Here is a 12555-nt window from a genome sequence, read left to right on the forward strand (position 1 = left end):
CCCTAGTTCTGCTTTCCCCGACCAGTGGAAACAACCTGCCCGCATCTATCCTATCTATTCCGTTCATAATCTTATATGTTTCTATAAGATCCCCCCTCATCCTTCTAAATTCCAACGAGTACAGTCCCAGTCTACTCAACCTCTCCTCGTAATCCAACCCCTTCAGCTCTGGGATTAACCTAGTGAATCTCCTCTGCACACCCTCCAGTGCCAATATGTCCTTTCTCAGGTAAGGGGACCAAAACTGAACACAATACTCCAGATGTGGCCTCACCAACACCTTATACAATTGCAGCATAACCTCCCTAGTCTTGAACTCCATCCCTCTAGCAATGAAAGACTAAACTCGATTAGCCTTCTTAATCACCTGTTGCACCTGCACGCCAACTTTTTGCGACTCGTGCACTAGCACACCCAGGTCCCTCTGCACAGCAGCATGTTTTAACATCTTACCGTTTAAATAATAATCCATTCTGCTGTTATTCCTCCCAAAATGGATAGCCTCACACTTGGCAACATTGAATTCCATCTGCCAGACCCTAGCCCATTCACCTAACCTATCCAAATCCTTTGCAGACTTCCGGTACCCTCTGCACTTTTTGCTTTACCACTCATCTTAGTGTCGTCTGCAAACTTTGCCACATTGCACTTGGTCCCCAACTCCAAATCATCTATGTGTAATCAGTAGTAATCAGTGACCATCAGATTTAGCATAAAATAAAATAAAGTTTGAGTGTTTTGCTCAGAGCTTCTATTTGTGAAGATATTCAAAATGTTTATTTACTTCCTCCAAAATGACGCTTGTGCCAGTGTGGCTGTCACGTCACGTTCCCTCGTTCCAGAAATTATTCCACTGTTCTAAGAATGGGAAGGGTCCATGCCACACCAACCCTTCGCTACATGATCACCTTCATAATCTTCCTCTCACTAACCTTGGCAGTTTATTGTACAGGAAGCATCCAGAAATTAACAGCCTGATGTATTGCTTTTCAATCTATTGCCTAAACTCCTGTTATAAGAAATAATAGGATAACGGTCTATCAGACTACCTAATCCCAAGGTCCCATCCCACCCTCCATCCACACACACAAGACAAACATAAGGTAAGGGTTGGTGAGGAATAAAAACAACAGGGATTAAAGGGTAGGTTTGAGATGAGTCTTCATTGCTGAAGTTGCGGCCTCTGGGAAATAGGTTTACTCAAGAGGTTCAGCTTGGCGCAATTCCATCCTTTGACCACCAGATGGCGGTATACCCAAGCGTTCCAGGTTGGTGCAATTCCGCTCTTCTGCCACTAGATGGCGGTAGGTATGGGTGTTCAGATCAGTGCGATTCCCATCGCTGGCCACCAGATGGTGCTGTACACAGAATGCTCAGATCGGTGCTGTTCTGCCTTTGTACCACCAGGTGGCTTTTGCCACCCTGAGATCATTACAGCCTGCCTGAGTTAACACAGGTTTCTATTTCCTTTGTCTGAACTCTACACTGGAACTCTGGCTGTACTTTGAGGAATATTCTCAGTTTAAGCTTCAATATTGAGCCCCTGACACACACAGTTCAAAGATTACTGGCCTGTGGGAAACAGCTGGCACTTTCACATGCAAGATCTCTTTCCCAGTTCTGATGGTGTCACTGCCCCTTTAAACAGGAAAGCCTTCACAGATTTGGTTAGAATGCCTCTTAAAAAGGTCTGGCAGAGAGAGAGAAGGAGAGAGATTCTCCAGAGTCCTTACACTTTGGCTTTCCTCACAGAACTGAACAAAAGATGGAACTCTCCAGAACACCCGTCTTCTTTCCTGAAATTTTCTGATTGGCTTCACCAACCACAAGCAACAATAGGAGAAGGTTGAAAATTCCATATCCACCAATTGGCTGCTTGCTTATCTATCAAACATCATCACTGGTTCTGCCACAGAACCTAACGGGGAAGTATTGACCTGCCCAACAGGACAGGGGTTTTCCAGCTCTGCCTAAAATCTGTAGTTTAACAGGAATCCCGAATGGTTCAATAAGTTGTCGCAGCTAACCAGAAGACTGTAAATCAAACCAGGCAGCAGAACGGGGATAAAAAGGGGGACACAGGGCAGGCAAAAGGTTTTACAACAATATCCTAACACAACTGCAAGAAACAATGTCTATTTGCTTAACAATGGAATCTCCTACTATGTTTCTTATGATCCAAATGCCTTTTACAGTCTTCAGCTGCTCCCTTTTCCATGATACCATCTTCACCTCACAGTTGTTAAACATCATCTATCTATTGGACAATTCAATAACTTGGCTAGGCTATACCTTTGTGTCCCACCTCTGTGCTCAACCTCTGAATGGTCATTCACCTCTCTCCTTCTAAAAAAAAAAGATTTACATTCAGAATATACCTATCACAATCACCTGAGGTTCCAAAGCTTTTTTTTACAGCCGGTGAAGTACTTCTGAAGTGTAGGAAATACAGTGACTAATTTACACACAGCAAACTCCCTCAGAAGTGTGTTAATGACCATTTCTTCTGTTTTTGTGGTGTTGATTGAGGGATAATTATTGGCCAGATCATGGGGGACAACTTACCTACTCTTCTAAATAATGCACCTGAGAGGACGGATAGGGCCTCAGTTTAATGACTCATCTAAAGGTTGGCACCTCTGACAATGCAGCTCTCCCTCAGTTCTGCACTGCTGTGTCAGTCTGGATGATTGTACTCATATTCTTGAGCGGGCCTTGAAGCCACAGCCTTCTGACTCAAAGTGAGCCATGGCTGACATGCCATGCTTATTTCTTAAGATGTCTAACAACACTCTGTAAAAGGTGCATGCTCCAGTTTACCCTTACTGTTGGTTCTTGACTTTAGGATTTTATAAAGGACAAACTTGCACAGATACAAGGCTTTGGCTCAACCACAAACCTGTTTATTAAAACACTCCTAATGCCCCAATACACAAGATTTTGAACTAGTGTAAATGACCCCTTACAACTGACAGATTAGCCCAATTTAAATCCGTCCATGATTAAACTGAAGCTCCCCGCAAACATACTAAAAAGAGTGACTTATTACTAAAAGCCTCCATTGAAAAACCACAACCATAGTCAATTCAACCCAAATCCCCTCAGGATTTAGTTGGTACGCATACATTATCCTTAAACCTCAGCCCCCCCCCCCCCCCCCCCCAAGTTGTAAGTTACCAATAACCCCCTCAGATTGATTGATAAGTTACATTTCCCCCACACGGCGGGTTCGCCCAGTAACAATTGTAGGTCCACAAATCATGTTGACCATTTCTGACTCTCCTTCATGACTACAATGACAAGCCCTACGGTCTTGGCCTTTTTATTACAAATCTTTTTTTAAAATTTAAAGTACCCAAATCTTTTTTTCAAATGAAGGGCCAATTCACCAACCCCGCACATCTTTGGGTTTGTGGGGGTGAGACCCACGCAAACACGGGGAAAATGTGCAAACTCCACAAGGGCAGTGACCCAGGGCCCGGATCGAACCCGGGTCCTCAGTGCTGTGAGGTAGTAGTGCTAACCACTGTGCCACCGTGCCGCCTTTTTATTACAAATCCTATCAAAATTATCAAAACACATTGCCCGAAGGCATTTTGCTGAGTGGCGAACATATTCCCTGAGATCATCCTGTCGGGTGGTCAGTGCTTAGCACCCTTTAGTCTGTTCCATGCCTTGGCCCAGACAAACCCATTCATTGCTGAGTTGTTTCCTCAACCAAAACAATGGGCCTTCATCCAGGGGAGATATCTCTGGCCCACAGACTGATATGCATGTAGCCAGTTCATTTCTCGAGATCATAAAATCCCTACAGTGCAGAAAGAGGCCGTTCGGCCTATCGGTCTGCACCAACCCTCTGAAGGAGTACCCTGCCTTGGCCCACTCCCCTTCCCTATCCCCATAACCCCACCTAACCTGCACATCCCTCGACACTAAGGGGCAATTTTTATCATTGCCAATCCACCTAATCCGCACATCTTTGGACTGTGGGAGGAAACCGGAGCACCCGGAGGAAACCCAAGCAGACACGGGAATAATGTGCAAACCCCACACAGGCAGTCACCCAAGGCTGAAATTGAACCCGGGTCCCTGGCGCTGTGAGGCAGCAGTGCTAACCACTGTGTCACCCTGGGGCCATTTATTGCACCAACTGTTACAATCATCTCCCAGCTTCTTTAATTGAGTTGTCTGATGGTAGCTCTCTCATGCCGTTGTTGTTATAATGTCCCAAGGTCCTTACATAGTATTGGTTTGGTTTCAATATTGGCATGCTTTGAAGATTAACCACTGACAGTATAGCCTGCCTCTGTGGACTGAGGTTTGGCCTGTTTATTTGCAGTATTTGTGACCATGAGTTTGGGGGTTTTGTATTTCATAAAGTCCATTTGGAGGGGATTCATAGATTACAATGTTCTGGAGAGCTTGTAGAATGTCACTGAATATTCCCCAAAAAGAGGTCCTCAGATTCTTAATTTTCCAATACTTAAGGCAAATATGCTATGCTAAGTATGCATGTGCTTAGCTCACTGAAAAAGGTGAATGCGTTAGTACCAACCTCTGCTAGCAAGAATTATTCCTGACTCATTCAGTTTACACGTATATTGCACTTAATATCATACCACACAATATCATCTAAGCACCAAGGATGTGGCTCTTTCTGATCTGTGCATTTCAGTACCACGTAGTGTGCCATATTTATTAAGTAGGATTATTTGATAGAATCCATTGCTGAGATAATTATTGAAAAGCCTCCTGAGTGGGCATGGTGTTGAAGCGGGAGATTCTTGACACTTGGTAACCTATTAAATGTGTTTGGTTCAATCATTACTTAGCAGTCCCATATTAATAGGCAAGTCCCTCATCCTGTCAGATGTTATCTTAGCCTCTTTCATGCTCGGTGTTCTCCCTCTCTTCATACTAAGCGGACATGAAGGCATCTGCGACTCCAACATCAACCACGTCTCCACCTCAAACTGTGGCCATCAACAATGCAGCGGACATCAGTGTGATTCTCTTGTATTTTGTTTTGGTTATCGGCGTTGGGCTATGGGTAAGTGTTTATTCCTTCATGCTGTTTGCGTTCTGTTTGAAGAGCTGGTGTAGACACGACAAGGCCAATAGCCTCCTTCTGCACTGTGACATTTCTGTGACTGTGGTTCTTCTTGAACACGTCTGCTTCAACGCCCCCATTAACCCGTCAGTCATAGTTCATTGAAATATTTCCCCATTTCTGTTTCATATTGTCCTGATCATGCTGTCTATCAGTGGGTACAGTCCTGTTGCCCCATAATGGGTAGAGATTCACTGCCTCATACTGAGTCAAACTCCACTCTCCAATACTGGGGCACAAACTCACTGCCCCATACTGCATATAGTTGTATTGCCCGATTCAGGGTAAAGACTCACTGTTCCATTGTGGAGTACAGACCCACAGTCCATACTGGGTATTGTTGTACTGGGTACAGACTCACTTTCCTATATCGGGTACAAATGCATTGCTCCATTCAGGGATATAGTTGCACTGCTTTATTGGGTACAGATCTACTGCTCCATACTGGGTGCAGTCGGATTACTCCATAGTAGGGTACGTCCCACTGCCCCATAATGGAGTACAGTTACAATGTCCAGTACTGAGTCCAGACCCACCGCTCACCCATACTGGATATTTACTTCACCTCCGACCGTGTAGAGTTCCACTGCTCCACTCAGGAACAGTCCCACATTGGGGTATATTTACAATGCTTTATTTAGGATAGGGACTCACTGACCTATACTGGGTGTAGTAGCACCGATCTATAACGATAGTTCTGTTGCTCCATACTGGGTTACAGTATGCATTACACTCCTGATTCGTGCCTTGTAGATTATGGACAGGCTTTGGTGAGTCAAGCCACTGACTTGCCAGCTTCTGACCTTGTTCTTGTAGCCACAGTATTTATACTGCTGTTCCAGCTCAGTTTCTGGTCAATGTGAGCATTTAGAAATGGTAATGCCAATGAATGTCATGCGGAGATGTTGGAGAAGGTCATTGCCTGGTACTTGTGTGGCACAAATGTTACTTGCCATCTATCAGTCCGAGTCTAAATGTTGTCCCTGAAATGCTGTTCCAGTATCTGAGAAGTCATGAATGGTACTGAACACTTTGCAATCATCAAAACATCCCCACACCTGACCTCATGGTGGAGGGAAAGTCATTGTAACCTTCTCAAGAGCAATTAACAAAATGCAATGATGGCTGGCCTTTCAATACACACATCCCAAGGATGACGAACAAAAAGCAGGACATAACCATGAAAATTCCTGCGATGATGTCTTGGGGCTAAAATGACTAGCCTCCAACAACTACAGCCATTTTCCTTTTTGCTACCTATGACTCTTGCCAGTGGAGTTTTCTCCCTGATTCTCACTGATATCAATTTTGCCACACTCAGTCATATCCAGCCTTGATGTGAAGGGCAGTCACTCTCACCTCAGCTTTGGTATTCAGGTCTTTCATCCATGTTTGTACCAACGTTGTAGTGAGGTCAAGAGCCAAGTGATCCTCAGGAATGCAAACAGAGCATCGGTAAGCAGGTTTATGCTAAGTGTCACTTGATAAGTATTGTCAGTGACGCCTTCCATCACTTTGCTGAAGATGGGGAGCAGACTGATGGGCAATAATTGGTTGTCTGTGAGCGCCGACACGAACCTGTTGTTGTTGCAGATGGGGGCTTTGTCGGACATCTCAGTTAGGCCGAAATGTTGTCGAAGTTGATTCCACGACTGGAGTGTTTCCACCACCATTGGGCTGATTGAGTGCTTCTTGGGTGGGGATGGGAGTGCAGCCGTGGCTAGGGCCCAGAGGGAGGTCCCCTTGCAGGAATCCTCCTCCGTGAGCACCCACTAGGCATCCGGCTCCGTTATCCACGCCTTTATTCTTTCTGCTGTTGCTGGCCAGTGGTAGTACTGAGGTTTGGGAGGGCTAGTACCCCCATGGATTTCATTCTCTGTAGAACCTTATTTTGGATCTATGCATTCTCTCCTCCCCCCCCCCCCCCCCCCCCCCCAACCCCCCCCCACACACACACACACACAAACACCTTAATTAGTTTGTCCAGTGAGTTAAAAAAAGGCCTTGGGAATATAGATTGGGATGCATCTAAGTAGGAAGTGGTACCAGGGCAGCAGGTTCATTTTGATCATCTGCTCCCTCCCTGCCAGGGAGAGTGGGAGTGTGTTCCATCTCTGCAGGTCCTTTTTAACTGCAGGTCCATTTGTGGACCCCTATCCAGTCGTGGGCAATTTGGATTCCCAGGTAGCAAAGTTTGTGCTGGGCCTGTTTAAACACAGCCCCACCAGCTCTGACCCTCCCCCTTGCGGGTTCACCAGGAAGATCTCGCTTTTGTTCATGTTGAGTTTGTAGCCCGAGGAGGTTCCAAACTTGTTCAAGAGTGCAATGATTCCTTCCATGCTGCTTTGTCACTCCGAGCTGTAGAGGAGCAGGTCATCCGCGTAGAGGGGATAGCAGGCGTCCCTGCCTCGTGCCCCTGTGCAGTTGTCAGTACTTAGAACTGGTAGTGTTTGTCTGTATGCTCGCCATGGGGGCGTTATAGAGGAGTCTCGCCCAGGTGGTGAATCCTGTTCCAAGCCTGAACCACTCCAGTACCTCTATGAGGTATTTCCTTTCAAATCTGTCAAAGGCATTTTCTGCGTCCAGGGAGACATCACCTCTGGTGTTCTCTCCCCGGAAGAGGTCATGATTACGTTCTGCAGGCACCTGATATTCAATGTTAGTTGTCTACCCTTGACAAAGCACATTTGGTCTTCTGCGACCACCTCTGGTCCACAGTCCTCCAGCCTTTTGGCTAGGATCTTGGCCTACATTTAAGTTTAGTAGCGAGATGGGTCTGTCGGAACCTCACTCTGTTGGGTCTTTGTCTTTGTCTTTTATAGGTATCAACGAGATTGAGGCTTGTGCCAGCATGTGCGGCAGTGTGCCCCTCGCCAGTGAGTCTGTGAACATCTCCCGCAGATGCGGGGCCAGCGCATCGTTTGTAGAAGTCCACTGGGGAACCATCCAGTCCCTGCGCCATCCCTTCCTGCATGGAGCTAATGCTCTCCATGACCTCGCCCAGTTCTATCCGTGCTTCCAGGCCCCATTTCCTATCATCCCCAACAACGGGCATGTCCAGTCCATCAAGGAACTACTTCATCCCCTGCTGGGGGCTCCGAGGTTTACAGCCCCTGGTAGAAGACCTCGAAGGCTTTGTTAACCTTGTCTGGATCAGTTACTAATCATAGAATTTACAATCATAGAATTTACAGTGCAGAAGGAAGCCATTCGGCCCATCGAGTCTGCACCGGCTCTTAGAAAGAACACCCCACCCAAGGTCCACACCTCCACGCTATCCCCATAACTCAGTAACCCCACCCAACACGAAGGGCAATTTTGGACACTAAGGGCAATTTTGCAAGGCCAATCCACCTAACCTGCACATCTTTAGACTGTGGGAGGAAACCGGAGCGCCTGGAGGAAACCCACGCACACACGGGGAGAATGTACAGACTCCACACTGACAGTGACCCAAGCCGGGAATCGAACCTGGGACCCTGGAGCTGTGAAGCAATTGTGCGAACCACAGTGCTACCGTACTGCCCTAAATGTGCCTCTGCTATTCCTAATTTGGGCGGCGCGGTAGCACAGTGGGGACGGCATGGTAGCACAGTGGTTAGCACGGTTGTTTCACAGCTCCATGGTCCCAGGTTCGATTCCTGGCTTGGGTCACTGTCTGTGTGGAGTTTGCACTTTCTCCCCGTGTCTGCGTGGGTTTCCATTGGGTGTTCCGGTTTCCTCCCACAGTCCAAAGATGTGCAGGCTAGGTGCATTGGCCCTGCTAAATTGACCTTAGTTTCCAAAAAGGTTGGTGCGGTCACTGGGTTACGGGGTTAGGGTGGAGGTGTGGGCTTAAGTGGGGTTAAGGGATGGTGCAGGCTCGATGGGCCTATTGTCCTTCTTCTGCACTGTAAATCCTATGATCAATTCTATGGTCTTGTGCGATCTCTTTTCTGGCTGCCTGCTTTATCAACTGTTGTGCCGGCAGGCGGCTGGCCTTGTCTCCGTGCTCGTATAGGGTCCCCCATGCCTGGAGGAGTTGGTGCATTGCTCTCCTCGTGGAGAGCAGGTCAAAATCCATCTGTAGCTTTTTCCTCTCCGCCAGGAGCTCTACGGTCGGGGCCTCAGAGTATCCACCTGCAGTATGGAGTCAACTAGCTGTTGCCTAGCCGCCCTCTCCTCCGGTTCTCTTTGTGCTTCAAAATCAGTCGTTTCTCCCCTGATTATGGCCTTCAGCGCCTCCCAGGAGGTGGAGGGTGAGACCTCCCCGTTCTGGTTGTTATTTATATATTCAACTATGGCCTGTGATATTTTCTCACAAAAGGCCTTGTCAGCCAATAAGGCCATGTCCAACCTCCATGTGGGGCATTGGGCACTGCCTGTCTCCAACCTCACATCCATATAATGTGGAGCATGGTTGGAGATTACGATTGCGGAGTATTCCGCCCTAACCAACCCTGGAAGCACTGATTTCCCCACTACAAAGAAGTCGATCCTTGAATATACGTTATGCATTTGGGAGAAGAAGGAGAACTCCTTCTCCCATGGGTGGGTTAATCGCCATGGGTCCACCGCCCCCATCTGCTCCATAAAACGGCCAAGTTCTTTGGCCATGCTGGAGGTCCTTTTCCGTTTTGGGGTTCGAGCTGTCCGTCTTTGGGTCCTGTGCAGATTAGGTGGATTGGCCTTGCTAAATTAAGTCCTCCCCCCCCCCCCCCCACCCCCCCCAATGATGAATCTGTGCGTATCTATGCCAGAGATTTCTGCCATGGTCTTCTTTATAAACTCCGTGTCGTCCCAATTGGTAACGTACATGTTAACGAGGACTACCGGTACCCCATCCAGGACACCGCTGACCATGACGTACTGTCCCCCTGGGTCCGTAACTGTCCTTGGCGACATGAACATCGTCCCCTTATTAATTAAAATGGTTACCCCCTGGCCCTCATCCCATAGCAGGAATGGTAGGTATGTCCCACCCAGCCCTTCCTTACCCGCAGGCGGTCCTTTTCCCTCAGATGTGTCTCTCGGAGGAAGACTATGTCAACTTTCATATTCCTCAGATGGGTGAAGACTCTGGATCTTTTCACGAGGGCGTTAAGTCAACTGACATTCCAGGTGACTATGGTGGTGGGGCGTTTTTGTCCCCTTGTTCCTGTGGGATTAACCATATTCGCTTGGTGGACGTGCCCCTGCACCCTGGGGTTTCCCTTTGTTAGGGGCCGTCCAAAATGGCCACGGTCACTGTTCTCCCCATGAGGTCGGGCCCCTACACTCCAGGGTTTCTCTTTGTCCAGGGGGAATCCAACATGGCCGCCAACTGTGTGTCCACCACATGGATATGCCCCTGCACTCCGTGGTCTCCCTTTGCCCAGGGACCCTTCTAGGTGGTTGCTTGCAGCATCATTTTGTTCCAAGCCACCACGTGTGGTGTTTTTGATCTGTCCTTGCCTATTTCTTTCTCACTATGCCCCCCCCCCATCACCTTCCCCCCCCCCCCCCCAGAGTCCACTCCCCAATCCCCCTCCCCCCTGCTTCTCTCCCCAGTTACATCCCCGTCCCGTTGTCTTCCCCCCCCCCCATTGCCAGGCGCTTTCCCCCTTGCTGGGGGCACGCCGCATGAGCCCTGGTGCTAGCTATCCCGCTAGTGTGGCGGCTCCCCTCGCAGGAGTTACTGTGCTTCCTTCCCTCGCCTGCTCTCTAAAGTTCTTGCTCGCTCTATTCCCTGTCTTACCCTGTACTTGTCTGGACCCCACTCATCCTTCCCTTTATCGCTCGCTACCTCCCTTTTTCAGAATGAGGCCATGTTCTCCCACGTAAAGCAGTCTCTGTGGTGGTGGTTTGATGTTGGTTGTACAGATTGTGGTGGGAGGTGCTCTTTCCTCCCCCTTCCCCATGCTAGAACATTGCGGCCTTACAGTCTCTTTCTGTGGGCTCCTCATCGTTTTCCTTGTTGCCGCTTTTCCAGTCTGCGACAAACCTATCCAACTCCAGAGGGACTGTAAAAAAGTGTTCTTTGCCTTGGTATATGACCCAGATCTTGGCTGGGTACAGCATACCAAATCTTATGGTGCTTTTGTACAACGCTGCCTTTGCCTTGTTGAATTCGGCCCGGTACGTGTCCAGGTCAACCCCAATATCCTGGTATATATCTTATGTCCTTCCCAGCTGCAGTTCTTGGACTGTCTGGCCCAGCGCAGGATTCTCTCCCGGTCTTGTACCGGTGCAGTTTCGCTATAATCGCCCTTGGCTGGTCCCCAGCTTTGGGCTTTGGTTGGAGTGACCGGTGTGCCCTGCCTATTTCTGGTGGGTTGGGGAAGGCATCCCTTCCCACCAGGTTGCCCAGCATTTGGGTCACATAGTCTGTGGGATCCCTACCTTCGATCCCCTCCAGTAGGCCCATGATTTGTAAGTTCTGCTGTCCCGACCGGTTCTCTTAGTCCTTGACCTTTCCTTTTAGGCTGTCTGGTGTCGTGACAAGCCTCACCACATCTTTTTCTAGGGTGACAATCTGGTCACTCTGATCCGTTATGGCCCTTTCCAGCTCTGTGGTCATCGCCTCCTGGGCCTCCAATCTCTTTTCAGCTTTGTCCATGCGCCAGAGCTTTGGCTACTGTGCACTTTCCACCACCTGAATGTCCGATTTTGTCTCATTCCTGTGCTCCCTCAGTGCCCTTGAGAGGAACGTCATCCAGCCACACCCCTGGTGAGGGAGGGCTTCACGCGCGGCTGGTCGGGCCCTCTTGCCCCGGTGAAGTTCGGGTTTCACCGCTGTGGTAGTCACCACTGTTGTATTATATTGTATATATGGGTATTACGATAAGGCCCCTGTACTACAGGTACGGGGGTAGATCCCTGCCTGCTGGCTCCGCCCAGGAGGTGGAGTATAAATGTGTGTGCTCTCCAAACAGCAGCCATTTTGTAAGCTGCTGTAGGAGGCCACACATCTCTGTGCAATAAAGCCTTGATTACATTCTACTCTCGTCTCGTCGTAATTGATAGTGCATCAACCGCCTCGTGCGCCGGTCGGCTCGCCTGTTCGCTGCTGAAAATTTAAACTAAGGCAGGCCTGCCAAGTTAGGGAATTTCCTAATTCAAACTACCCACCTCAGTGGCAAAAATATGACCCTCATTGTGTAGCCTGTGACGAATGGCTAATTGGGTGAGCCACCATAGGCCAGCCAAACCTTTGAAATCTCCCACAGTAACTGTCAGCGCTCCCAAAAAGAAGAGAGAAAATGGCAGAAGTGATTTGGGAAAGTTCTGTCGACATTTCAGGTCATACTTACACTTTCAGTTTATCAAAGTTATGTTCAGATTTCCATTTCAAATTAACGTTAAACTGAAACAGGGCCTCACTTGACTTCTGAATAGAACACTTGGTTTTCTCCAACAATGCTGTACTCTCCTAGTTATGCATGAAGCATCAGCCTAAATTGAAACTGGAGTGAGTCTAATTATTT

The 12555-nt window shown here is 48.3% G+C and overlaps 1 protein-coding gene across 1 annotated transcript in view; it reads left to right on the top strand.

Moving 5' to 3' along the window:
* Window positions 1-4868: 4868 nt before the first annotated feature.
* Window positions 4869-12555, top strand: part of slc5a2 (solute carrier family 5 member 2) — a 69751-nt gene continuing 62064 nt past the window's right edge. Inside the window, exon 1 of the mRNA XM_072469432.1 lies at window positions 4869-5050. Coding sequence (XP_072325533.1) covers window positions 4928-5050 — 123 coding nt within the window. The 5' untranslated portion in view covers window positions 4869-4927. The remainder of the gene's footprint in view (window positions 5051-12555) is intronic.

The sequence above is a fragment of the Scyliorhinus torazame genome, chromosome 12, assembly GCF_047496885.1.
Source record: "Scyliorhinus torazame isolate Kashiwa2021f chromosome 12, sScyTor2.1, whole genome shotgun sequence".
NCBI classification, from domain to species: domain Eukaryota; kingdom Metazoa; phylum Chordata; class Chondrichthyes; order Carcharhiniformes; family Scyliorhinidae; genus Scyliorhinus; species Scyliorhinus torazame.